Source organism: Penicillium atrosanguineum (assembly GCF_028827265.1).
Source record: "Penicillium atrosanguineum strain IBT 20685 chromosome Unknown utg000004l_segment0_segment0, whole genome shotgun sequence".
NCBI classification, from domain to species: domain Eukaryota; kingdom Fungi; phylum Ascomycota; class Eurotiomycetes; order Eurotiales; family Aspergillaceae; genus Penicillium; species Penicillium atrosanguineum.
This window is the reverse complement of record NW_026623136.1, coordinates 501,071-527,674: the sequence shown is the minus strand read 5'-3', so window position 1 is coordinate 527,674 and position 26,604 is coordinate 501,071. Positions and strand designations below refer to the sequence as shown.

General features: G+C 50.0%; 11 protein-coding genes across 11 annotated transcripts; 3 read left to right on the top strand and 8 right to left on the bottom strand.

Moving 5' to 3' along the window:
- Positions 1-262: 262 nt before the first annotated feature.
- N7443_005500 (uncharacterized protein) lies at positions 263-4,281 on the bottom strand (the record flags this gene model as incomplete). Its single annotated transcript, XM_056885556.1, has 3 exons — positions 263-1,448; positions 1,497-3,863; positions 3,941-4,281. The coding sequence occupies 3 exons, from the start codon at positions 4,279-4,281 to the stop codon at positions 263-265; spliced, it is 3,894 nt and encodes a 1,297-aa protein (XP_056741004.1).
- Positions 4,282-5,115: 834 nt separating this feature from the next.
- On the bottom strand, positions 5,116-7,022 carry N7443_005499 (arrestin (or S-antigen), N-terminal domain protein; the record flags this gene model as incomplete). The annotated part of the gene is made up of 5 exons (XM_056885555.1): positions 5,116-5,718; positions 5,768-6,331; positions 6,381-6,593; positions 6,646-6,759; positions 6,810-7,022. 5 exons carry the CDS (start codon positions 7,020-7,022, stop codon positions 5,116-5,118), a joined length of 1,707 nt encoding a protein of 568 aa, XP_056741003.1.
- Positions 7,023-8,642: 1,620 nt separating this feature from the next.
- N7443_005498 (uncharacterized protein) lies at positions 8,643-8,912 on the bottom strand (the record flags this gene model as incomplete). Its single annotated transcript, XM_056885554.1, has 1 exon — positions 8,643-8,912. One exon carries the CDS (start codon positions 8,910-8,912, stop codon positions 8,643-8,645), a length of 270 nt encoding a protein of 89 aa, XP_056741002.1.
- Positions 8,913-9,766: 854 nt separating this feature from the next.
- Positions 9,767-10,471, bottom strand: N7443_005497 (uncharacterized protein; the record flags this gene model as incomplete). The annotated part of the gene is made up of 1 exon (XM_056885553.1): positions 9,767-10,471. The coding sequence occupies one exon, from the start codon at positions 10,469-10,471 to the stop codon at positions 9,767-9,769; it is 705 nt and encodes a 234-aa protein (XP_056741001.1).
- Positions 10,472-14,217: 3,746 nt separating this feature from the next.
- N7443_005496 (NAD(P)-dependent alcohol dehydrogenase) lies at positions 14,218-15,336 on the top strand (the record flags this gene model as incomplete). The annotated part of the gene is made up of 2 exons (XM_056885552.1): positions 14,218-14,856; positions 14,908-15,336. The coding sequence occupies 2 exons, from the start codon at positions 14,218-14,220 to the stop codon at positions 15,334-15,336; spliced, it is 1,068 nt and encodes a 355-aa protein (XP_056741000.1).
- Positions 15,337-16,010: 674 nt separating this feature from the next.
- N7443_005495 (triglyceride lipase) lies at positions 16,011-17,369 on the bottom strand (the record flags this gene model as incomplete). The annotated part of the gene is made up of 8 exons (XM_056885551.1): positions 16,011-16,036; positions 16,092-16,363; positions 16,415-16,544; positions 16,593-16,631; positions 16,684-16,769; positions 16,823-16,824; positions 16,879-17,129; positions 17,183-17,369. The coding sequence occupies 8 exons, from the start codon at positions 17,367-17,369 to the stop codon at positions 16,011-16,013; spliced, it is 993 nt and encodes a 330-aa protein (XP_056740999.1).
- A 443-nt stretch (positions 17,370-17,812) lies between these two features.
- N7443_005494 (uncharacterized protein) lies at positions 17,813-18,440 on the bottom strand (the record flags this gene model as incomplete). The annotated part of the gene is made up of 5 exons (XM_056885550.1): positions 17,813-17,980; positions 18,075-18,175; positions 18,229-18,237; positions 18,297-18,330; positions 18,384-18,440. The coding sequence occupies 5 exons, from the start codon at positions 18,438-18,440 to the stop codon at positions 17,813-17,815; spliced, it is 369 nt and encodes a 122-aa protein (XP_056740998.1).
- Positions 18,441-18,712: 272 nt separating this feature from the next.
- N7443_005493 (protein PET117) lies at positions 18,713-19,055 on the top strand (the record flags this gene model as incomplete). Its single annotated transcript, XM_056885549.1, has 2 exons — positions 18,713-18,808; positions 18,870-19,055. 2 exons carry the CDS (start codon positions 18,713-18,715, stop codon positions 19,053-19,055), a joined length of 282 nt encoding a protein of 93 aa, XP_056740997.1.
- Positions 19,056-20,586: 1,531 nt separating this feature from the next.
- Positions 20,587-22,336, top strand: N7443_005492 (indoleamine 2,3-dioxygenase family protein; the record flags this gene model as incomplete). Its single annotated transcript, XM_056885548.1, has 5 exons — positions 20,587-21,080; positions 21,168-21,484; positions 21,559-21,719; positions 21,766-22,068; positions 22,121-22,336. The coding sequence occupies 5 exons, from the start codon at positions 20,587-20,589 to the stop codon at positions 22,334-22,336; spliced, it is 1,491 nt and encodes a 496-aa protein (XP_056740996.1).
- Positions 22,337-22,521: 185 nt separating this feature from the next.
- N7443_005491 (uncharacterized protein) lies at positions 22,522-23,898 on the bottom strand (the record flags this gene model as incomplete). The annotated part of the gene is made up of 4 exons (XM_056885547.1): positions 22,522-22,800; positions 22,849-23,040; positions 23,109-23,544; positions 23,642-23,898. 4 exons carry the CDS (start codon positions 23,896-23,898, stop codon positions 22,522-22,524), a joined length of 1,164 nt encoding a protein of 387 aa, XP_056740995.1.
- A 593-nt stretch (positions 23,899-24,491) lies between these two features.
- N7443_005490 (Leucine Rich Repeat domain protein) lies at positions 24,492-26,414 on the bottom strand (the record flags this gene model as incomplete). Its single annotated transcript, XM_056885546.1, has 6 exons — positions 24,492-25,172; positions 25,222-25,759; positions 25,809-25,933; positions 25,980-26,090; positions 26,139-26,273; positions 26,325-26,414. 6 exons carry the CDS (start codon positions 26,412-26,414, stop codon positions 24,492-24,494), a joined length of 1,680 nt encoding a protein of 559 aa, XP_056740994.1.
- Positions 26,415-26,604: the final 190 nt, after the last annotated feature.

Here is a 26,604-nt window from a genome sequence, read left to right as displayed (position 1 = left end):
GAGATCGGAAGGGGCCAATCAGGAAGCGGCTTTGGTCACCAAATCCTGCCTTTTACTTGGTCGCTGACGAGCTATGCAGCTAGCTGGCTAGCCTCGTCGGTTATGCGGATGCGGATATTCAATTCTACTAGAGTGATGATGTAGCACGGTGTCGGTGAATAGCGAGTGTACATTGGTGATATCCCGGCTTGACGCCTAATAAGGTACAAAAGAATGACTAGTCGATACAGTAGGCTTGTAGCCCCTAAAATGATTGGAAGGATCAGAACTTCCGCGACAATCGCTTCTTCTTCTTCTTGCTCGCTTTGTTCGTCGTGGGACTGACGCTCACCTCGACGCGCTGCATCGTATCGGTCGAGGCGCGCGTTGGTCGGCCCGATGACTGCGGGAGATCGTCGTCGCCATCGGGCTTGGGTAAGCCTGTCACGTCGCTCTTGCTCTTTCGAGTCGACTTGCTAGTAGTACCTGACAAGGGGCTGGCCAGGTCGATGAGTTCTGACAATTGTGAGCCGTTGGGCAGAGGAGAAGAAACAGGCTTCTTGGAGCGTGTAGAGGCAGCGGGTACTTCGGATAGTTCTGTGTTGGGTTTCTGAGATTGAGATCGCTGGGCACTCGTAGGCGGCTTGCGCAAGGAGCGCGAGGAGCGCGAGCTGGATGGAGGGGATGGTTGGGTGAGACGCAGACTTTGCTCGCTGTGGACCAGGCTATCATGGTCCTCGAGGTCTTCGTCTTCCTTGTCTTGGTCGGTGTTGTCCTGGTCTGGGTTTCCCGTTCTCAGCATGCCCAGGAGACTCTCCCAAGAGGCTGGTCCCTTGGGCGTGCTTGTCATTTGGGGCTTCGGACTGGAAGCGGTGCTGCGAGCGGGTGTCGACTTTCCGGAGTGACTCTTTGCTGGTGGTACCACAGACAACAGCGAGTCAGTGCCGCCAGATCTGTTTGCTCCGAGCAGCGGCTCATCAACGACCTGGCGATTCTGCTGCTGGCTTTGAGGCGGGTAGGGGGAGGCAGATTGGTTGGCAGAGAGGAATGACAGAGCCGAGTAGTCCTGGTTGGAATTGTCCAAAACAGACGGTTCTTCTTCAATCAGAGTGAAAGCAGACGGCTCATCGATCAGAGTATGGCCGTCGAGATTTGTGTCTTCATTTTGGCGGTTGAAACGGCCGCTTAGCCTAGTCCCGGGGGAAGAGAACGCGGAATGGAAACCAGAGAATGAAGGTGAAGGCACAGCCGGCGTATCGCTATTCTCGTCATCCGCATCCAGGCCTCGCGAGCGTAAAAGCCGCCCATCCCCCGGAGTCTGAACAAACGGCACATCTGATCTCGCCGGCGACCCAATCTGACTAGCGGCTGTCACGAGCGTGACGAAAGTAGTTTCATCGAGATCCATATCAGCCGGATCGGGAGCGACGCCTTGGGCATTCGGCATGGAGTCCTCGACTACGGAAACACTTGGAATGGGTAAGCGCATGAAATACAGACCGTTTCAGTTCACTGACATGCTACCTTCTGGCGCGCCTTTGTCCCCTGTGTCATCGTCGATGACTTGAGGCGCTGGTCGCAAAAGCTTCGGATCGCTGAGCTCTGCAAATGCAAGTTCGCGATATCCATCATCATCTTCGTCGTCAAATCCTGGCATCTCGAACCCGGCGTACTCTCGGGGCTCATCCTCCTCGTCGATGGGTGCCTTTGGTCGTCGGTCGCGCTCTGCTAGTCGCACATTGATCGTCCCATTACCCAGAAGTTCGTGAACTTCGGCGACTCGGTATTCAGACATACGGGGCTGCCAGTTTGTCTCCTTGGACATATCCAGTTGTCGGAAGGCGATGATTGCTCCGAGCTTTGCATCGGATTCAAGCAAATCTGTGACAGACGTCGGATCCTCGGGCAGAGTAGGGAGGTCAGAAGCATCGGTGACGCCGTTCTCTACATTGGCACGCTCGTCGTCATAGTTGAGTTCCATGCCCTCCTCATAGGCGGGCCAGTCGTAGTTTGCTTCTTCATACTCTTCCTCTTCCGGGTATTCATCTTCTTCGTGGTAGACCTGGATTCTCTGCTTTCTCTTCCGCTTCTTTCCCCAGCCATTTCGCTGTCGGATGAGTGTATCCGCTTCTTTGTCCCACCTGTTCTCGAAGGGGAATGGTGGTGAAGTCAATTCGATATCATCAAATATACATTCGGTAGCTTTGATGGTCAGCTTGTTCTCCCAGTCCACATCCGAGTCACTCTCCTCCTCTTCTTTTTCTTCAGCTGGTTGGGTCTCTGCGGTTTGTCGTCGGGAATTGATTTTGGTGAATTGAGCCGCTAGCTTTCGTCGCGTTGCCTCTTCATCCTCCTTGGTTTTAGGAGTGCGCACCCCCAGAGATCCGAAAAGCAATCGCTTGGAACTGGCAACGTCCAACTTCCGTTGAGCTGGAGCCTCTTTTGAAGATTCCTCTTCAGGCGCTTCGTCTTCTTCAGGCACAGCTTCCGCTCCCGCTTCAGGCATATTCGCATCAGCAGTTTGAGGAGGAACATTCTCCTTCTCGGAAATCTCGTCTACATCCACTCCACCAGAAGCAAGATCCCGGAGCAACTTCTGTCGCCTCGCCTCAAATTCCAGCTGCTCCTGCTCCTTCTTTGAAATTTTTGGCGATGCCGTTGACAGGACGCTCAACTCATCAGGTAAAGGTAGAAGAGCACCTCCGTGCCAACCTCCATGAGTCTCCTCCCATTCACGCAAGGCATTAAAGTCCGCAGAAGCGGGCAATACACCAACTTCTTTAAGTTTAGAGAGGCGGCGGCGGAGCTTGCAGCGAACGTTGCTCTTCTTAGTCCGTACAGAGCCGTTGCCGGGAGCGTTCACGATGGGGATATGAGCGTGTGGTGAAATTTTTTCGTCTTCAGACTCAGACTCAGACTCGGATGACGAATCTTCGGAGCTGGAGTCGGAGCTGGAGTCGTCCGATTCAGAGCTAGAGGATGGGCTTGTTTCCACATTCCTCGCCACTTTTCTTAGAGCTGTGTTATTGTCCACTTCGTCGACCTGCATATCCTCATCGGAGGAGTCTTCTTCCTCTGATGATGTTTCGCTTGGCTCGCTGTACTCACTCGAGGAGGCCGAGCTCGATTCAGAGTCGGAGATATCAGCGATAGCTTCTTTAGGTTGGGTAGATTTCACAGTTTCGGACACATTTTGACCTCCGTTGAATCGCACAGCCTTCGAGACTCTCGGAGAAGAGTCATCTCCACGGGACCGCTTGCTGGAAAGAGAGGATGCTCCCACGAGTGACCCTGAGGAATTTGGCCTCTTGTCCGCAGACGACGGCCTCTTGGACAACAAACTGGAACGTAACGCAGGACCCCCGGAAATATGTGCCTGGTTTCTGATATCAACAAATTGAGGCTCGGGCTCCTCAAAATCTGCCTTCAAAGCCTTGAGCTCAGTATCCAGGTCGTCTTCTTCGGGATCAGGGTCGGATGCGTCCATTTCGCTGTCTGAGCCATCTGAGTGATCGACGTGGTGTCTGATGACAGTCCCCATTTCAGAGATGTCATTATCTGCGGGTAGAATGGAAAGTTCTTTTCCAAAGCCGGTTTCACCAGGTGGGAGCCACTCCCCATCGCCTTCCTCGTCGGCATTGGCGTTGGCGTTAGCGCCTTCATAGTGCAATGTAGAATCAGGCCCAAAATCCCAGCCAGAAGAGAAAATCGTCCGGCGTTTCTTTCTTGGGGGAATGGCAATCGCAGGTCGAGAGGATGTACCACGCTTCAGATACGGAGACCCGAATGCGACACCATCAATAATATGCTTGCCCTCAGCCGTAATCTGGTGTCGACCGCACAGTCGGCGTGCACGAAGATCTGCCAATTGAAGAGCTCGAATACTATATTTCCCGTTAGTCACTGCTCTGCCCGGTTTCAAACAAGTGAACGCGCAACGTGCTGGACCAGGAACACGTACACAACCTCGTCTCCATCCCGAAGCAACCCATCAACCTCCATGAAGTGCAGACACTCCGAGCCGGCAATCTCAACCACGTAGTCCTCCAAACCCCACTGACCTCCGAACTCAGGATCAAACATGCTGGGTTCTGTCTCCAGCGGCACGACCTCATTTACATCTTCGAGCAATTGAGCAATTGTGTATCCACCATTCGCAAAAGCAATGTTCGGCGTGCGTGTCGAGGCAATCGCCGCCGCAGACGCAGCGCCGTGGGTGCCATATTCCGCGGAAGAGGCGGTGGTCCAGAGAATGCGCGTGGCCGGTAGGCCGTGGCGCGAGATGATAAGGTGAAGGCGCATTGTGCCGCAAGCTTGAGTTTGTGCACTAGATCATCGAGTCAGGAGATGGAGGTGAATTTGAGAAATTGGTGTTGGTCGCGCGTGATGTTTTGCAGCTTCTTTCAGGAGCGGTGTGGGGTTATTGGAAGTGACACCTCACAACAGAAAAGCGCAGGGGGCATTCAAAATGATCAGAGATAAGAAAGGATTGTGGGAAGTGCAATAAGAGGTGTATGGACCAGACTGGAGGCCGAGCAACTTCCTCGTGCAGCTCGAAGAACTGAGCTCGGCGTGGAGCGCACGCTAGCCTCTTTGGGACTGAGGCCTCAGGCGCCACTGATCGGCACTAAAACGATCTATACCATGGCATCGATCATCGTAGGCCTGCGATTGCATCTCTTACTCTACTCTCTTCGTTCTTTGACGCCGGAATCCATTTAGGTGGAAAAGTACAATTAATGACATTGTGGTCCTTTGCTGCTTGTGATATTATCATTATAGCTAGGGAGTTGCCGATCTGAGCAAGAGTGTAAGGCCGCCTTCGCAATGTGTTTATGTAGTTCCTGCTAACAAACAGATGCTCAAACACAATACCCAATGACTAAAGTCTCTAAGATATTTTAGGGTATCAAGGATACGATTGACGGCAATGATGCGAGGAAGTTTGACCGTAATGTCCATACGGTCCATTGGCTGCCTAAACTCGACCAGTCGAGTTGCAGGTTTTTCAGTTCCATGCAGGATAACCATAACGATGCCGGGCCTATATCTGTCTGTCCGCGCTACGCGGAACTGGTTTCCGACTAGGTACGCCCAGATTCATAGGACGCATGTTTGCATGTGAAGGCTGGCGATTCACAGTCTGAACCTTGGGCAGGTTATCCGCGACTTGTTGGTATTGCGGGGGCTTTCCTCTTCAATTGGGTTCCGAGAAACTTTCACGGTACTTTGGGCTCGTCTGACGGGCGAGATAGGAGGGGATCCGGAAATAGATTCGGGCGGAGTGGTGGGCAACATGTCAAAGGACTCGGAGGACGAGCGGCGTTCACGTCCACGTTCCTGGGGAAGCGTAGAACCGTCTGCCGCAGGGCCGTCCTCACGGGCCTTAACCTTTTGGACTGGGGATTTGGCATCAGTTCCAGATTCCACTGTGCTGGCGTCTGGTGGGTGATACTCGCGGCGTGGTCCATCCACCGGGCTTAAGTTTTCTGCCATGGTATCCTCGTAGCTGGGAGGCGCGTCATCATATGTGGTTCCAGATTGCGCTGCGTCAGGGGCTCCAGATGGCCGGAGTGGCATGGTGGGTCTGCTGTTTGTGTCCGGGACTGTTGGTGCTGTTGGTTTGGAAGGGCTTGGCTGTACTGCTGCGGCGGCGATGGCGTCCAGAAGGGCCTGAGGGGGAGCGATTCCAGAGTAGATTTTGACTGGCATTCGCAGGGGAAGGACAATTAGTTGGGGCTGCCAAAAGTCAGTATACTATTGGTGGGGATGGTAACAAAAGCGTTACCTTCATGTTATAAGCGCTGCCGTGAGTTATGCCGACTCGAACCTCCAACTCGTAAGCTCTTTCAATGTTGCAGGTTTCAAATGATGGGGCCACGGAGTTAGGTAGAGATAGAGTGGCCCATAGCGTCGGATCGAGGGCCCATTCAGTACCCACCGGATCTTCCGACCTGCCGAGTGGCATCGCCATATTGCTCCGACTCATAATGACCCAAGAGGTACTCTCCTGCCGAGTGAGATCATGCGCCAGAATCTTGGTGTAAGCTATGAGCTCAATTTGCAGCATTTGCAGGAAGATGATGTCCGGTGAATCTGTCAGCTTTTTGGCCATGAGACGAAGTGGGACAGGTTCGTTGCAGGTGAGAATAGAAGGGTTTGGGAGTCGAGCATCCACAGACACCCGCGGAGGTTCCGGGGTATCTCGGAAGGGATTATTCCCTCTTGTGAAGATACTCTTTTTCCGGCTCTCTATGGTCTTGGAGAACTGATGTTGTCGTCGAGCATAAGTTTCCTCGTTGGGATTCCCTGTGCGAGGCGGCTCAATGGGGAGGAAATTTAATGGCACAATCTGTAGGAATTAGCCAGTTGATACTGGATGCGATTGTATGGAAACCCACAGCTCGAATATTCTCTTTATAGAATTGCGGCCTGATAACTGTGACCTTCACAAAGTATTTGATGTCTGCCATTCCAGGAAAACCACCAAATGAAGGAGGAAGAGTCTTCTTGACGTGGCGGCTGGTATCGCGAGCCATTTCCACCTTCAACCCACTGAAGTTGAGGTTGGTGAGCATGCTATTACTGGGGTTGCATGAATTATTGAAAGGGAACTAAATGCAGGTCAGAATAGTGTATTGGAGTATTTCATGGGCAAGGATTTACTTTGAACTGGAAGGGGTATTCATATGATCCAGCGGCGAAAGTGTAGGAGGATGCGGGCGACCCAGATTGCATGACAGCCGCGGTGGGGAAGACGGTTTCAACTTTGTAAAGGATCTGTACAAATAAGCAGCCTGTCCAAAAGACCATCCAGCCTAGTATCTTACCTTGTGCACCTCTAGCTCCGTCCTCTTCTTGTCCGAGTGCACATTGTGTGGATTGCGAGGTCCAGACAACCTGGTACGGCTCTCGCCTTCCAGTTTGACCTGGATACCTCCAATCGCAGCTTCAGTGGGCAGATGCAAGACAACCCTGCCCGAAAGGAAGTCAAGATTTGTGTAGTGGGTGTGCCGGCTGTCAAGCAGGATCGTCGCGGACATGGCGGCGAGCGCCCGGGGCCCCGGATTCCGTTCTCCCTCCGGTGTGGTCCGCACGGGTCGTCGGCCGGTTGAATCGAGCTTCTAAGCCGGTCGCGAACGTGCTCAAGCCCACTGGAGGCGTATTTGGCGGGGAAAGGGAGTCGGGAACTGGGATGTCGGAGGGGGACAAGAATGCGGAATAAATGCGAGGGGAGCCGGGAATGACGTTTTTCGGGCCGCAGAAACAACTGACCCCAACGCTGTCTTTGGATGCAAACTCCCTAGCTACTCAGTTAAGAGTCAAAAGCTGCGCCTCAACAGGCTCAGCCACACTAGTCTCCTGGAACAAGGCTGGACCTTGGTAGCGCGAAAAGTAAAGCAAGGATGTCTCCAGGTCTCGGATTCTCGGATTCAGTAGATCTTCGATCCCGTGGCCTTGATAGGAAGAGTATAGCTTCAAATTCTCAATCAAGAATGCGTTCATTCAATTTCCCCTTTTCAATCTAATTAAAGACCTACATTCAGCCCTATCTGATGATTCAAAGACCGGAAACTCGGCACACGGGCTTGATAAACTGGGTCTCCAGGCACCAGAATTCCGGAGCGATCCGTTGTTCACCTGCGCCTATGACAGCTTTAATGGCGCCTCATCCCAAAATAAAACAACCCTGAATATTAACGATGTCATGCACTTTGGCGAGATCGAAGATGTCGATTTACATCCCTGCCCCTCTGGCCCCGGGGTAACCATCATTTGGTCTGTGCAGGGCGATCTTTGCTCTATCATGATCGCTCGTGGGCTCAGCCACAAGAAAGTTTCACTTCCCACCCTTCATGCTCAATTCTCCACCCTCTCAGTGGATGAACAACTAAAGTTCCTGTCTTGGCTGTTTGAGGCTGCGCTCTCGCGCCGAGCACACATGACACATCTGCATCAAGATGCATCTCCAATCATGAGTAGACGTGGCACCTACGTCCAGCAAACTAAGCACGAGCGGCGAAAAGGGGCGGCGAAAAGCCAATATTCCACGTAATAACCATCTCGATATATAAAGAAAGAATCCTTGACAATCATCGAGAAACCCCCATATGTTTCGAGGGCACTTTCAGGCATGCGCAAAGCTTCACCAACACCTGATTGTTGTATTTTGCGTTGATATAGCATACGAATTACCAAAAGAGATTGCCGATCAGTCAATTGTACCCCATGACTCAGACAAAAAAGAGATACTAGAAGAAGGTTGCTTGGAAGATCGTAACGCAATGTATCTAGTTTCTCTGAAAGCTGTTCGACGTTAGACCATGCAAAGGACGAATCAAAAATGACAATAGAATATGTCTGGGCGCTCAACAGTGCTATTTTGCTCAGTTGCGCTTATACTGTCAGGGCAGACCTGCAAAAGTCGTACAATCCATGAGATTATCGTTAAAATAAGTTATATCAAAAGCAAGCATTTCCATCCGTCCCACATGCAAGAACACGTAATGGTCGGAGCTCCCATGCGAGTGTCAATTTCATCTTTTTCTTCGAGTACAGTGCGCATGCCATGCTCCCATGCTCCGAAAACAATAGATAGCCATCCTTTTCTTAAAACGACGCATGTCTCACTCGGTTGCGGACACACATAGAAGTCTTCAGATTCAATTGACCTCCGGCTTGGAGATTTTATTTTGCGTCTCATCGTTTGCAGTACCGCCGACACTGCCGCACGTTGGGCAAACCTTGTGAGGACTGTCTTCGTCGGAAGGAAACAGTGGCCACAATGTCATTATCCACCCGATCACGGGAAGAGAGAGCATGTATATGAGGACGAGGACAAGGAAGGTCTGGAACGGGGCAGCCTCGAGTGAATCGCTCACAAACGTGGTCAAAGGGCGCAGGAATTTGTCCAGAGAAGCTGGCTGTGCCATTCTTATGACAGTTCGGGATGCAGCTCGGCGTGAGTAACTTGGCAATGTGTGGAGAATCACCGCGTCGAGAACCAACGTGTGAGGTGGGCTCAACCGCTTATAAGGTTAGGTTTAGTCAGCAGTACAATGCTTCTGCCTGGGCAACCCTAGTCGGATTATCTAGTAGCTGATTCCTGCCGAAGTTTCCCTCAGAGTGGCAGTGACGCGAATTCAATTCTATGAGGCATAGCTAATGATTAGAGGCGCTGGGGTGGAAACAACCTAATCACTCAGACCGTCTTAGATTCGCCGCGGACTAGACCAATCTTTTTACGCAATGAACCAGTAGTGAGGAAGCGATCTATTCTTTTGTTCTTTCAAATCAGGGCTAGACTCCTCCCAACTTGGCTCATTAATGCAGGTAAGGTGATCACAAGTCGAACGGCAGTTCTTGAATAATATTCGCAACAGTCGTCGAAAACAATCATTACCTCTCAACGTGATGCTTAAGTGTTAGGCACCCAGTTGGGTCATGCTAACTGATGACGAGCTTATAAAACCTATGCCTCTTCCATACGGTGGTCAATCACTACATTAATGGCTTCTTTTCTTTCACTCACATTGGCTAAGTAGGGCTTTTCCTATTAGGTAGAACTCGTTTGTCAGGGAAGTTATTGTCAGGAACGAACATAATTTTAACGAAGCCTACTGCATAATCTAGTATACGACACAAACAGATTGGCAAAGTACGATCTTCTTCGTCACAATGCGCGGATCTTTCTCTATCTCCGAACAGTTTGCCACACCGAGCAAGCATTTCAGATAAAACATCCACCCAGAAAATATATAGCGGACTGACCATATCCCAAGACAGATCAGGTACATCCGTTGGCGCGGCCACTCAGGCAAACATCGCCACCCTGAGCGGAGCTGCCATGACCCTCGCAAGAGACACTCGCCTTCTTCTCCGCATTGACCTCGCTGTTGCATGATGTCCAGGTAGTGGAAAAGAAACCGGCTCGGACATGATAGGTAGACCAGCTGATGCAACAGTTTGATCCTCCCTGGGATTCGCAGCGGCTGCGAGGAGCACTGCCAATATTAAGGTTAAAGCGACACGTCGTGCCCGATAGGCAGGACAAAGCAGCGGCACATTTGCCCCAGTTGATCGCGTGACGTGCGCTCAGACTATAGCTAGAACCAGCACGCTTCTCGAGGGAGCTTGTATTACCAGCCACGGCGGCCAACAAAGCACTGACATCTTCAACCATGTCTGAGTCACTCTCATCAAACTTTTTGGCGTAGGCCGCCTCAGTCAGTAAGACAGCCTTTTCCTTGTCAGTGGTGCCCGAACCAGGCTCCAGGGCAGTGAGCCAGAGCCGAGTATCAGCGTCATAGCCAACGTATTGGACATCCACGTCGAAGGGGCTCAAGTCGCCCTTGGCATTTGGGAAGAAATCAGAGGCAACATGTGTAATGATGATATCCGTAGAGTTGTCAGAAATGAATGGCTGAGCAACACTACCAGGAATCTGTGCAAGGCCAAGGAAGAGACCGGCAATAATGGTAGAAGAGAGCATTCTGAGTCTCAAATGAGAAACCAAGTGTTGAAGATTGGCTGTTCTTCAAAAATGCCCGGCTTCTTTGGTTGCGACTTTATAGTCCAAGCAACCGCAGGTACCTACCTACCTTTGCTTGTGATAATTTTTCTAGTAGTAAAGCGTCAGTAACCATCTGATCCCCACCTTCCTGGCCTTGATGTTATCCTCATTCTATTGGCTCCCGGACTCCGTTCCGGACGCCATATACTTTCATAGCAGTTACTGTAGCATTCTCGTTAGCGCTTGCTTACCTCCCTTTCTGGTGTCGCTCAGGGGAAGTCAGGTACGCTTTGTGGGTCCCGCATGTCGTATATAGTCCACTTCTCGTGTATACTTTAAATACTACCCGTTCTCTATAATACGTGATCATTATGGAACTGAAGTAATTGATCGAGTGAACCTCTTGCTGAGGGGTAGTGTTGCGCCTCTACTAACGTCCAAGCCTGGTGAGACGGCAACGAGTCATTGCATGTAAAACTCTGCTTTAGACCCACAATGATGTCCAAGCTTAGTCTTGCAGCTTAAGCTTGGCCTTGCCTTATTACGGCTTGATCATCCCAAATACAGAAAATCGCTCAGTGGGCCCCGTAGACCCTGTTTGTGTCGTGGATGCTTGTTTCGAGAGCCACTAACACAGATACGACGGCCTGTGCATGGGCGTCATGAGCTTTGCGGTGTACATAGGAGACTTGTGGGGGCTCAATTGTGGGAGCTGATTTGATATCTTGGTACCAGTCGGCCCGGAAAAAGGAACAGATTGCCAGTACTCCGGAGATGAACCCGCTTGATCCCTAGTTACGAGGTCAGCCAAAAGGTCTCAGAAAGTAGGTGACCCTTGGATAGGCCTTCAGTTTTTGAACTGACTGACAGCATCAAAGACAGCTAACAACAAAAACTTTCAGGTATCGTTGTCAAATTGCGCTCCTCTGAGAGGCCTTTCTAGCAAATGTTGGCCCCCAAGCTGAGCCGGTGGTCTAGAGGTGAGAAGAAATGAGACTATCCTGGACGGTCCGGCTTGATGGGGTAGAATGTGTGCCATACACAAATCATTGTCCGCAATCGGCCCAAGGTTTGCCGGCGGGCCAGACCGTGTTAAAGCGAGTTCACAAATGAAAATGCGAGAAGTGCTTATGCATCACCAAAGGATCCGATCTGGGTTACATTGATCAGTCAGTCAATTGGCAGTCCCCTCCCTAATTGGAATGCACGGGAAATCAACACAAGGCTCTTTGGCCCGTCTGAACAGCCTATCAAACTCAATTTGGAGTCTCAATGCTCCATTAATAACGTTGCCGCCTGCTACTCAAAGCCTAGCCCTAAACCCGACCCTGACGCTTGAAAAGATTGTTTCTGTCATGACCCATATCTTAGTCTTCTCAAAGGGGAGGGATTTCCGGATCTAAAGTGCTGGTCAAGGGGCCTAGGTCGGCTCTCAAATAGGTGATTCATTTGGTCGGAAATCTCCTGGTCCGAGGTAGTCGTGATTGCTGACGGCGCCGTATTTGGTCAGATGACGCCGCTAGCGGCAGCCGATTAGCTAACGAAACTTGTGCCGTGGTGGAGAAAAAAAGAAGAGAGAGAGAAAGAGAGAATGCGGCTGCCTGGAATGGTTCGGCTGCGGGTTGAAGTCTTGTTGCAGAGGACTGCCCTCTAGAAAGCAGATAGAGGAGCATTCGTATAAGATAAGCTACCTTAGGGCCGAGCTCCAGTGGCATAAAGAAAGCAAGCAAGGTCTTACTCGAGTTCCAAGAAAGAATTTTCGATATATAAATATTCAAAATCAGACTTACCTCTGAGCCCCTGTTCACTTACTTTCGTTGCTACACTGTTGATAAGCTATGCCAAATTCGGCAAAATCCATCTATTGAAACAAGCAGTATCTCTTAATGAGGTATCATTGTCACCATCCTCCTGATTTTCATGTATCGAATTTCTTGTTCGTATGCTTTTGTATATCTAGCTCTAGGCTGTGCGATGTAGATTACTAAATACACTTGATCATTATAATTAATAGTATACATGCTCACCTACTCTGATTGATTGGAGCTTTGAAATGTATTGCGCACCTGAACAGGTATCCCATTTTTCAAAATTTCGTCCTGCGTTCGATAGTTAAACCTCAGGCGATCGCTATGCAAATCAAATACATAACATGTCTCACTTTCTTGCCAACAAGAAAGAGAGGGACCAGTCAATATAGGTCTTATCAAATCTCCGAGTAAGGCCCTTCCCCCGCGTGGCTGAAACCACAACAGACGTGTCATCCGATTCGAGTTTCCATTGTGAATACTTTCGAATTAGCGGTCTCCTCAGCTTTGGCTGTAGGAAGAGCCTCTAGTAGACTTGAGGGCCTAGAACATGATCTTTTTCTGTATCTTTTGCCACCGTCCTGTTGTTGAGGGTAATCTTTCACTCAATTTAGTAGTGAATATAGGCCGGTGGATCCTCGTCATATATCCGACCTTCCTTCAAATCGCCAAATTAGAGCAATGGAAGGTTGTTAGGTGTTGAAGGATTTTTCTTGTGGAGAAGTTTGATCGATAGGGGACGTGGGGTCGATGTTAGTACAGCTAATACCGTATAGAGAGGTAGAGGAACAATAGAAATTACCAGGTAGGGGTGCATATTGTGATGTATTGTCCCACGGTTCAAATATTGCACTCTGTTAAACGCTCTAACCATCATGGCTGTCGAGAGAACTAAGCCTTATACTCCTAGGCCCTCTGTAATGACACACTTATGGAGAGCGACAGCGAGTGACGATTAGTTAAGGCCTACGCTATCGGCCGCAGAAAAGGCTATTGTTTGCTAGCAGATAACAGGGCCCTAGTAAATACAGTAGAATGCCGATAGTAGTTTTTGATGGTACTCTTCCAAAAAAGACACCCCTTAAAGGTGAAAACGGCAGATATAGACACTGACTGAGAAGGAGAGTAAGCCAGCAGGTCGGTCAGCAACCGGCCTTTTCACGGTGTCCATCGCTTTCATACGGCCCGCTCAATGGGTGATCTACGCTAAAGACTTGGCAGTGGGGCCAGAAGAGAATAATTAAGAATTTGTGTCAAGCTGATTTCGAGAATAAATGTACAGAGACTCAACCATTTTTGCCTTTCATGTCGGGCATATTAGGGATGCTAATTAAACTCGTATTCACATAATAGACTAAGCCCGATTTGGCTGAGATTGCACGCGGTACTTACAACCAAACCTATATCAGGCTAAGTCAGCACTTATATACGTCTCAAAATTGACACAGTCATTGCTGTAAACTAACGAAGGATGATAAGGAAACGAAGCATCGGAGAACGCCAAGCTTTCCATCCTGAGAATAATAACTTTGACTATAAAAGTACCTCTCGATCCTCCTGGTCCGACCACATCGTCCGGTTCGTCCGGCTCGTCCGAAAATAAGCCCTCTTTCTAGTAATATATGTAAGAGGACTTGAAGACTGCAATTCATACGAATCTGCTATACTGTATTCAAGATATTCTCACTTGTCCTTAAAGGAGCTTGAGACACGTTATGTCTTCTTGACTTGCCCGCTTCTTCTTGTAACAACGGCTTTCGGACCTGTCGACCACATTTCTCTTTTTCACATCACTACAGTATTAGCTCTTCACTGCTGCCTCAAATCGTACAAAATTAACCCTCTCAGATCTCCCCGCTCTTGCCCGCGGAACTGTTTTGCTCTTCATCTCTTCACCACACACGGATAGCAGGAGAAATGTCATCAACAACTGAGGCCCCGGTTGCACCACCGACCATGTGCGCCTGGGTGCGCCCACGGCGTGGTCCTGCAAGCAGCGCGCTCGAGCTGGCCACCGGCTATCCCACGCCTGCCGTGCCCACGGGCTCGTCGCCCGACGTCCTGATTCGCGTGTCACACGTGTCACTACAGTTCAGTTCGGAGATGTTGATGAAGACACTGCCTAACCTGCCTCTCACCGGTCCGTGGGTCCCGGAGATGGAGCTTTCCGGAGAGGTGGTGGCGGCTGGCGAGAACGCGCCGGCAGAGCTGCACGACCTGGGCTCGCATGTAATCGCCTTCCTGAACGTTCCTAGCGCCGTGCTCATGGGCCACGGCGTGCTAGCAGAATACGTGCGGCTGCCCGGCTGCCAGGTCATACTTATTGATGGCGGTGTTGATATGGCATCGGCCTCGGGCATTAACTGTTCCGGTAGCACCGCGCTCAAGATGATTCGCACAGCAGGTGTGCGCGAGGGTCACACGGTGCTCGTGAATGGGGCTAGTGGGTCGGTCGGTTCGGTGCTCGTGCAGTTGTGCAAGCTGCGTGGTGCACATGTGGTCGGCGTGGCCAGCGGCGGCAACGAGGCCATGGTTCGTGGTCTCGGCGTAGACGAGGTAGGGGACGGTTGCCGACATTGGAGAAGAACATAACTAACATACAAAAAGTTCATTGACTACCGCAAACATGACCCCCTGCCAGCCTACCTAGCGCATCAGTATGGCGACAAGCCGTTTGACTTTGTGCTTGACTGCGTCGGCACGCAGGCACTCTTTGCCAACTCCCCAGCTTATCTTAAGGCCAACGGAGCTCTCATCAATATTGGCGCGCTCGAGGGCATATGTGTGTCTACGCGCAACGTGCTGCTCAACAGCTGGCTGCCCACCTGGCTAGGTGGCGTGCCACGTCGCTACATAATGTTCAGCACGCCGCCGGCGCGTGACGACGCAGTCTACCTAGCTCGTTTGGTCGAGGAGGGTCGCTTGCGTATCCCAGTCGACTCTGTCTTCGATATGGAGGATGCCCTGCGCGCCTACGAGCGCATCGCCACCAAGCGTGCGCGTGGCAAAGTCGTGGTCAAGGTGCACAACGGCTAGACCGCGGGCATATCGCGGGCGTGCAAAGGGTCTTACGTTTACAAATATTAATTGAATTTAGGTTTCATGTAGCTCGGCCCGCCCTAGTGTCGAGTAGAAACGTCTCTGAAATATGATAAAGAGGATAGCCAATATCTTCGTAACTGACGCAACTTAGCAGGAGGGTAGCTGGTACAAACACCACAGTAAGCGTACGGATGTCTCTTCAAAGCGACTGTGACATGAATTTCATGATAGGCCACTGATTGACGTATACTGCTGGCAAATATGCGAAGAAGAATTATATCAGGGGCAGCAGTGTGTTTTCTTGTTCCTTGTATAGAAGAAATAGAGCCGGGGGAAAACTTAATTTGTATTCTTTCTAAATCGACGTTTCTTTATTCCCTTTCTTCGGTACCAATAAAGATGTGTTTGTCAGGTAGTCTTGTTAAACCAAGGTCTGTGGGCGTACTTAATATTCATTTGCGCACCCCTAGTTGGGACAAACTTCTCTGGAGCACTAAAAGAGCTCATTGCGAAGTTATTTTATTTCTTTTCCCCAAAAGTCCTATCTAAACCCATTGAACATATTACAGGATATATACGTTCTATTTCGTTTGCTTCGCCCCTGTACATATATGGCTATCTATCACCTGCGCATCCACGGTGTCGATCGCCAGCACGAAAACCAGCCATCAAAGGCCCTCTTTCGCCAACATATCTGCATCAAACATCGTCAGTCAGCCCAGAACCTTCACTAATATCACTGCACTTACCAGCAATATCCAAATAAAACGCAATGGCATTAAACTTCCTCGGAGTCCCCAACAAATCCCCTGCCAAATATTTCAACCGATTCGTCCAATTAATCAAGTCCAAATGACTGACACCCTCCAGCGTTCCCTTATACCCATGGTCTCCCCCCCACCGACTACTAGCCACACTAACCAAGCCGTCGTTCGCGCCCTCCATCTGGGCTAGGATTTTGTGAGAAAGTCGGAAGACGGACCAGATACTTGGTTGTACCGCTGCACCATAGGAAAAGTATCTGCCCCGAGGTTGTTAGAGAAAGACACAAAGACGAAGATCAGGTACGCACCGAACGCCATCCACATCGGGTGTATTTGGGTTGAATGTCTCAGACATGTACTTCCTGGTTAGTTGGGAAAAGGCGCCTGTTTCGACTTTCATTCGGTTCAGGGTATAGTAGATTTGGGGTAGACGGTCGGCTGGTATTCGTGAGCTTTAGGTCTACGTCTTTTGGACTGTTGACAAACCTCCAATCTGATCTAAGACGTAGTCCGCCACGTATGATCCTACTCCAACGTCAGCAAATACATTGTAAGTAATCAATTTGGACTGGCAGACCTCGATGCGGGGTCGCGATGGTAGTCAACGACAATACTTTGAACTGTGGCTGCAGTTTGCTGACCATGTATCTAGAATCAAGGCCACTAGATTTCTGTCAGATTTTGAATCAGGAGGAAAGCTTCTCATGACGTCTCACCCCTAGCTATGTGTCAGCAGTTGAATAGTTTGAAAGGGATTAGAAGAAAATCTCACCATACTATGCGCAATGATATTAACATCCCTCCCCCGCGCCCCGGTTTCAATATCCCGCGCCAACTCCTCTGCGCGCTCTTCTATCGTCGCAGACGGAGGCACCGAAGCTGTAACAACTTCAACGCCTTGCGCTGAAAGTGCCTCTTTGATTCCGCGCCAATATTGCACGCCGGGGAGGTACGGACCTGCTAGGCGCAATTCATCGAATCCAAGGAGGCCATGTGCAAGAACAATGGGGTGCTTTGGCGCGGCTAAGAACTGTGAGTAAATTCGAACGGCTAACATGCTGAGGTTCAAAACTGACCATATTTGTCTCGGATCACCGAGTATTCGTCGCGGATGACTCGGCCATGATCCTCCAACCGCGGCTCGAGAATGGGACTTGGGCTGCGCGAGGTTGCATGAAAGTTTCGACGTGCCGCGGGTAAGTATTTGATCTGGATGTTTACTGGGGCTTTGCTTATCCTTGGGATAGCACCTGCATATCCCATCGTCTTTGGTGCACAACGCGATTGTAGCTTGGACGGAATGACGCAACGGGGAAACATTCCGTTGGGTGCCTCAGGCTCTCAACTCCGGGGTATCTCCATGTTGAGTCGGTCTAGACTTTTACAATTCGCCATGCGGGGGAAAATATACAATCAATATTGCTCCTACAAGTCAACATGAGTATGTCATTTAAGGTAATTTCATTATGAGCTCAAAGCTGAGCACTAGCCAGGTAGATTACATATGTCCCTTAAGACTTATTCCTACGTGGACAACTGAATCGCACTAATATCATGTACATGATGAAATCTGATTCTATGCAAAACTCTCCCAGGGCCCTGGAATGAAAGTCATATTTGATGTCGAAACAATGGATATCGATGAGCAGCCACGAAAGTAAACCTTTCTAGTGACAACCGAAGAAAAGCAGAAACCCAAATCAACTCTATGCCGCAATCTTCTCGGGCACTTCGGGCTTGACATCGGTCGTAGCCTTGGTCAAGTCCGAAACAACCTTGTCACCATGCTTCTTGCCAGCAGCCTGAATCTCCTTCAGCTTCGCCTCGGCCTCCACATTCGCCTCATCCTCAGACTTCTTGAATCCGCTCGAGTGCTGGAGAAATGTCAGTTGTCGATTCACAAAGGGCCCCAAGGGGGACATTAATCCACAGATAGATCGCTCTTGATCCTCTGGGAGTGGGTCTCACCGCAGCCTCGAACTTCTTGTATTCCTCTTCCTTCTGGTTGCGGTACTCCTCAATCTCCTTCTGAGCCTCGGCCTTGGCGTCCCTTATCCGCTTGGTGCGGTCTGTCACAATCTCATTAGGTCAAGCATCGGTGATCGGGGAGTCTTAATCGTACATTCGCGCGCTGTAGAAGGAACGGATCAGTAACGGCTCAACCAGACAGGGGCAGCGCAAGACACCTACATTGCTGAACAATCTTCTGTGCCTCTCTCTCGGCCTGCAATCCTAATCAATACCAGCTGAGCGGACACACCACCCATTGAGACGTACATCGAGGAGAGTCTGAATACCCGCGGAGTTCTGAGCCGACTGGACAACCTTGGACATTAGCACCTGGAATATAATCCGGAGAACCAGAAAAAGAGAGGTCTCACCATGATTTCTCGAGAACCCTCTTCAAGTCTGGTGAATCGTGGGGAATAAATAGGATATGAGGGGAGGCCGGAGCTCGAGCTCGATCAGCCACGCATGACCCCCCAAGGCGGTGGGGCTATTCTGCCACCACCCACCGCGTCGATAACCCGATAATCCGGCCATTTTCGACCTGCTCTTTTGTTACAATTGCCGTCTTCAATTGTACCGGTCGTTTATTGTTTATCATGTCTCGCGCGTCAAAGCTGACCCTGGCGGCCACTGGACTGGGCACCGCGGGAATTATCTATTTCGTGCACTGGGCGCAAGAAAACGACAGGGCGGTATGTGCCGGATTGCCTGTTTTCTTTGGGGATATTTGCTAATGGTTTCGATGTGTCACAGGCTATGCACCGAGGCGTCGAACGCGATGTGGAAAAGCAGCGCATCCGAGCAGAACGCCAGGCCGATTTTGAGATGCAGAAACGACTTGAAGAGGAATACCTGAAGCTCCAGACCGTTACGGCTATCGACCTTCCGAATTCCGCGGGGAGTACTACAGGAGGGAATAATCCAGGGAATGGATCATAATACAAATTTAAAGCTCAAGAGCTGACCGCTTCTCTGCATGGTCAACTGGATTGCCAGAATGCATATTTGGTGGGCTGATCCGTGCTGAGAAGCGACCTGGACGATCATTTGCTAACTGTTGCATAGGAGTTTGATATCTTCTGTGATGCATGTGTATAAAGATGGTGTCGTGTACGATATTTCCTGATGTATTATAACTCAACAACTCGCCACTATCATCGATCGAATGAATTATATCCGAAGACATAAGTCTTTCATTGGCATCGCGCCGAGCTACATGCTGGGGCAGCTCTGCATATGTGACTGCATGAAGTTGTATTGCTTGCCAACAGACAGACAAGGGCTTGAACGATAAACCCCAAGATTCCTCGATGTAGACCACTGCCCATGTGTCTGAGGTTGGCTGCAATATCAGAGGGAGAAGATTGGCCAGTCTTTGATATCAAGGGTACACCACTGCAGTCATAGCTCAGAGCAGTCTGATGCATATATTGTCGACCAATAGTACCTACTGGCACAATTTAACCGGCACGAGACTATGTACATCATTACCGCACAAAGAAAGGAAAGAACGACATCAAACCTATTCTTAGACCATGATGATGCACTCTTGGGCAACGTAAATCTTTCAGGCTATATACTGCTCCTCCGGTAAAACCACCAGGTTGTACGTTGCACGGCGTATACCGAATCCGCGCGATGCACTCATCCAAGGCCGGTTATAATCGGAGGCCGGCTGAATTCCGGCCTCTGGACGCTAAAAAAGCCTATCTATCCCTTATCGCCCAATCAAAACCCAGCATCCGAGTGCCAAGTCTTGGCACTGGGTGAAATATAGAGGCTACAAAAGCACCTCGATGAAGAAAAGCACGTCTATTTGACCTTATTATCCGACTGGGTGGTAGAAATCGGTTCTCCAGGGATCTAGAGATCTACTCTGGGGTACTGATTAGTCCCCTAAAGCCCCGGTCCTTGTTAAGGATGACTCTGCTCATCTCTGTACACTGCTGGAAGAGGATTAGCGCGTCCCCGTGACCGCTGGCTGCCCTCGTCCACTGGGTGGTTGTATAGAGCATCGCGAGATGTTGGTGACGCTTAAATATATTATTTTGGCTCGGGATATCTGTATGGGACCACCAGATATGTTGCAGACTCCCGCAGAACCTTGAAGCAAGGCTAGATAGCCGATGTCACCGGATCCACGCTATGTTGCGTTCTCTTTCGTAATGGTGGGAATGAGGCCGGAATTGTTACCGGCCTCTGAGTATTATAAGAATCTGCTCCTCTCCCGCCCAAATACTCGAGCAATCTGTTCTCCTTCTCATCTCCAAAGAAGCCTGAAACCCTTCCTCTTCTTTTTTGGCCCATTTATTTTGCTTCCTTGGTTCCTGACTTAGCCTTTTGACTTGGTCTAAGCCTTGATCACCCTACACACTCAGCCTTCCCCCACCTGTGGCACATATTATCGTCCATCTAGTTGAACCTTTGTTACCTGTCTACCCTCATCACTTGTTTATCGTCGTCTACCATCATGACTCGAACCCAAGTGCCCTACCCTTCCCCTGCCACCCTGAAGAAGTTCCCTCATGTCCATGATGAACCTTCATCCATGTCCCATGGCCTGGACCCCTTCACTATCACTACCTCTACTGGCTTTATGCCCTATGCCACTGCCCCTAGTGACCTTGCTGAAGCCTTCAAGCCTCTTCAGTCTCTAGTGGAACGTCTTCCTGTCCTCAAGCTTGATGGGACGCCCGGTCTGCTGGCGACATATGAGCTTGGCCCTGTTGTCGAGAATGACTTCCCTGACCTGACCGACGAGGTCGGAAAGCTTGTCCTATCTGATGGCACCCCTGATAAGTTCAACATCGCTGCCGTCTTCCGAGACTACACCTTCGTGGCCTCGTCGTACCTGCTTGAGCCCTGCTGGGAGAGCTGGAACAATAGTGAGGATAAGGGATACGGACTTGGTCGGGACTTCTTACCCAAGTCTGTTGCTCGTCCTATGTACCTCTGTGCTCAGATGTAAGTACATGATATATATCACTTCTTGTGCTCTTATCATACATACTTGGGCTTGTATTGTTGTTGGACCTCGCTAACATAACCTAGTCTGGACCTCCCTCCATTCATGTCTTATGCTGCCTCATATGCTCTCTTCAACTATACCCTCGCAGACCACTCTAAGGGGTTGGAAGACTACTCCAACCTGCGTTTGATCCGTGGTTTCGAGCGTGGTCTTGACCCCAAGAGTTCCGAAGCCGGCTTTATCCTGACCCACGTTGACATGGTCAAGGAGACTGGTGCACTCATCAGTGGAGCTCTGCGCATTGTTGATAACATTGAGCAGAATGGTCATCGCGAGGATATCAACGATGGCTTCCGTGAGATCCTCAATGCCATGGAGAAGATTGAAGCTTCTATGGAGAGTACGTTTTCCCTCCGCCTTCCACTCCACCACTCCACTTCTTTACCCCCTTGAACCAAGCTCACAATCACATAGCCATGTGGGGGAACTCCAAGCCAGCCGAGTATCTCTCCTTCCGCGTCTTCATCTTCGGCATCACCAACCAATCCATGTTCCCCAACGGTGTGATCTACGACGGCGTCGAAGACAACAAGCCCCTCCACTTCCGCGGTGAGAGCGGTGCCAACGACAGCATCGTACGTACCTCACCTACTCAGAACCCATCATATGCTAACCTCATAGATCCCCCTCCTTGACCATCTCTGCGAGATCCCCATGCCCTCCACCCCCCTCACCAAAATCCTCCACGAGTTCCGCGCCTACCGCCCTCTTCCGCACCGCGAGTTCCTTACCTACATTCGTGAAAAGTCCGAGGAGATCGGTGTCCAGAAATACTCATGCCAAGACTCTGAGACGGCCGTTCTGTTCCTCAAGACTCTGAACCATGTTCGTAGCTTCCGCTGGCGTCATTGGCTCTTTGCGCGCGAGTATATTATTCGTCGTACACCTCATCCTACTGCTACTGGTGGAAGTCCTATCGTTACTGTGAGTCTTCCGATCTTTCCATCTTGCCCAATGCATATACTGACAGGTTCAGTGGCTCCCTAACCAATTGTCTGCTGTGATGGACCTCATGGTAACTATCTATGATACCCACCTTGCGCCTAAGGAGGGTGTGACCATTGTTGATGGTCATGAAGACCTGATCGCCTCTCACCGGAAGCAGGTTGAGCCTATGATGGAGCTTGTGCGGGATCAGAAGGAGAAGTTGGCCCAGGAAGTTGAGCGGTGGTGCCAGGAGCGTGGAGTCTAGATGATCCCATCTCGTTTCATTTCGTTCATAGAGTACCCACGACTTTCTTTTCTCCTAATTTAAAATGAATTCTTTTCACTTTCTCGAAACCATTGATGATACACCCATGTCGGATTGTCAAGTCCAGAAGCCATTGATCATACATTTTAAAACATTACATACCAAAATCATCAGAGCATTTCCAATCAATGTAATACAAAGCGTGACTTCGGACCCTGAGCCACATCGCCCTCAACATCCGCAACTGGCTTGGTCCCTCGAAGTTGATCAATATGATCCTTCAACCCCTTATTGAAGTTGAGGATACACATAATCGAGTTGATGATGGAGCAGGCCATCAACAAGATGGCTATTGACGAAAACAGGCCAAGTGATACTTTGTAAGAGCCCAGGCCGTCGGTGCTGTTGCTGTACAACCTGTACAGCGTATTTCCCTCACTGGCAATGAGAGAGCACATAAGGATCTGTGAGTGTTAGTCTGAGACTGTCCACAAAGGCCAGTAGAGACTTACTATAGGAATAGACATGGATTTCGTCTTTTCGTTTCGACAAAATCGCGCAGCCAGAAAGAGTGCCAAGATTGAAATGGGTACCATGGCAGCGTTAATGATGAAATCACTGTCGATATGACCCATGGCGAGGAGGAGTTGAAGTTGACTTCCGAAGATGAAAAAGAAATCGAATTTCAGCAGGGCGATGTATACCTTAGATCATCATCAGTCAATCCCCCCCTCCAACAAGAATCACCAAGACCGTAAGTATGTAAGCTCACCTGATAGACATAATACCGCCGATTCATCTGCAGATCGGCACTGATGTTCTTATAAATCGACCACGAGAACTCCGCCCGCAATTTCCACGTAACACCCATCATAATACTCGCCGCAACGCCCAATATAATGGGGACAAGCATCAGCTCAATATGATAATGGTCGAAAAGATCCTGACTGATCGTACTACTGGACGCAAGGCTCTTGATCGTCTTTCTCACTTCCCAGATCTGTATAATCCCATACGTCAACAGTCCCAGATTACACACACATAACCCGACAAGCTGGAAGGTATTTTTGCGCCGCAGAGCATCGTAGGAGAGACCGAGTTCGTAAAGGAGGGCGAAGATGTACAATCCGAGGAAGGAGCGAAGCCGTAACGAGCCGTCGTCTTGACCGAGGTTGGCGAGGTGATTTGATATACTAATGAAGACCCATCTATGGGAGGAAACGTCGAGTTAGTTTTGATTTCTTTGTTGATTTTGATCTTGATCTTGATCTTCGGGTGAAGGTTGAGGCAGTGCGGGGATCGTACGTCTCAATCGCAACCGTAGCGATCGTCTCGATGATCACCGTTGTGAAGAACGTGCGCGTCCACAGCGTATTAGGGAAATACACCCTCGACCTGCGCTGTCCCGCCGCCGCCCGCAGACTTCCATTGAGAACGGGCGATCCAGGGCGCGAAAAGTCGTCGAGTTCAATGTATCGTCCGGACGAAGGCAGTGGAGGTTTGGCGTAGGGATCGTTATCGAAAGTAGCGTGTGCGACCACCGAGGACACCGTGTCTCGCATTGTCAATTAGAGGGCGCGTACCCCGGAGGAAGACATTGAGAGAATGAGAGAGAGATCAAAATCGAGCTACAGTAAATAATGGCCGATAGTCTCAGTTACCATCGATCATTAATCCAGACGATAAACCTTATTGGCAACGGCTCGTAAAGCAGTGTGGAACCTCAGGGCGAGTACGAATTGGGGCGCAGACGGCACTAGGGTAAGCCACCGCTAGAAATTAAATGGATTGACAAGGATCGGACTTACTCATTTCGGAACTAGTCTTGGCGGTCCAGGCACACCACGTTTGCCGATTTTATTTTGGATTTTTTTGGGCTATTTTGGCTATTTTGGCTATTTTGGCTATTTTGGCTTTTTTAATTTCCATTTTGCGCTATTTGGCACTGATGGATCCCGAAAATAGCGTGTCCACGCGTCTGCCATTCGCTAGTGCAGCGGGTCTCCCCCTTATTCTTCGGCAGGGCTGACGATAAATTTGGAAAATCTTTCACCGGGGTAGAACGCTGCTATTACCAGGTGCATTAATCTATGCGATCGGTGACATGGGGATTAGGATTCGATCTTGATGTCATTATTTCGTGTGGATCTTGCAACTATGCTATCACCTCTAATCCCCTCTCGCGTCCGTAAGCCACAGCATCGGAAGATACATCTTCACAGCCTCGGACAAACAGCCGATCGAGCTTGACTCCATCGGTGGTAGTTCTAGCATCGGCACACATCCGGATCGTGACACCAGTGATGCGCGTATGAGAGAGGTTGAGGACTTTCACATCAGGGGCCATTTCAAAAATGAATCGCACAAAAGCGTCATTCACATCGCGCGTATGAGAGAGACTCAGTTCAGAGAGCTTGAAGTTGGGATTATGATGCTTCATAGCCAGGATGGCTTTCAGATCGGCGGCGGATACATTAAAACACTCGTCAATGAGCACGGTCTGGATCGGTGCTTGTGTACCGATGAGGAATGTAGCGAGAATCTCTCCCGTCACAAACCCCGCATCGAGGAAGATAACGGTGTTCAAGTTTGGTAAGTTGCTTTCCAGTGCATCCAAAACCATGGGCGTGGATTTCCCTCCTACGATGCGGAGATACTCCAGGCTGGTGGGGAGGTGGACAAACGTGTCCCGCTCGATACATAGTCCACTAAGATCGAGACGGCGGAGCGGCGGATAGAACCCCTCGTAGTGCTGTGTAAAGATTTGCTGGTAGCGTGGTGGGTCCCAGTCAAGTCGGAGCTCTTCCAGATTCGGGTAGACGCGAGGCTCGATGTCCTGGGTACGTGTTAGCATTGGGAACAACCTGGATTGATAGAATGCATACCACAAGAAGATTAGGTAAAAGCACGCCGGGCACGGCTAAGGGTGGGGTTGGAATCTGCTGAGTGGCCAATGTGATACTCTTGAGGTTGGGTAGAGTCTTGGGCCAGTGCCCACCTTCAATAAACGCTAATGTCGAAGGTCTAACGTTCCACAGGGCAATGTGCTCGAGGTGTGGGAGTTCGATCAGGAGTCTGCCGAAATTATCGTGGGTCACCGATATGTCAGGCGACAGAGTGAGGCTCTTTAGCTGTTTGTGGCCTTTGAATTTTTGGAAGAATTCCTTGAAATCATAATCAACCCATAATTCGAGATGTTCAATGCGCGGACATCTGCTTAAGAATTCCATAGTCTTGGGCGTAGATGGTGTGGCTAGGTTCTTGATGACGGCACGAGTGAGCATGGCCTTTGAACGACGAATGTATGATCGGACTGCTGTCCATGGCACTTTCCCCCGTGCTCCAGACAGATCGATCTCCATCCATAGGTGGGTCATGGAGCCAAAGAAGCGCTCCCAGTCTTTGCAGACACGCAGAATTGCCCTAACGAGAATAAGCTTATGAACAAAGTTGGAGGGTAAATCGTACATACACAATATTTTTGAATGAGAAGTGCTGGATCACTATAGCCGCGAGCTCAAGAGGAAGCATGGTGAAAGGATCATTCCGGTTGAGCATCATGCGATCTTGAAGCTTCTTGTGTAACAGCTCCATCATCTACAGGATCAATATGTGATTATGGCAACCATGGGACAAAACGAACCTCTCGACGTGGATGTTTGCTCGGGAGAACCTTCAAGCCATATGCGTAGATTTCCAAGGCCTTTTCGGGTCTTCCCTCCAAAATCAGGACCTTGGCACAGCGCAGATAGCCCTGGAGATGGTCAGATCCGTCATTCGAATCGAATGACGACAAACTTACTCGCTCATCCTCCTTGCCCTTTTTAATCATATGTTTCGCATCACGGCGCGCCTGATCGTATTGTTCAAGCTTACAGTACGTAGCAGCACGATTATCGAGAATGCCGATTGCATCAGCATCTTTCACATTCAACGCCTAAGTCGGTGATTAGCTACCATTTCGGGTTAGGATGAGTGATGGAGCTACCTCGCCGAAGGCCTCGATGGCAGCCTTGAAGTCACCCTTTTGGTAGAATTTTTGGCCTCGTTGATGAGGGCCAGAGATAGGAGGCGGCATGGTTTCCTGCCATCGACTCGGCTTTGCAGCTTAAATGAATGTTGAGCGCGTTGAAGGCACGGTACGTGTTTATCGCGGTTGGCCTGAGGCTAGTAATATCCTGTTACCGCCTTTTGATTGTGCCGCTCGTCACCGTTCACCGTAGTGTTGTTCTGCCTAACTGGTTGCAATACCCCGCCGTAGCGGCCCA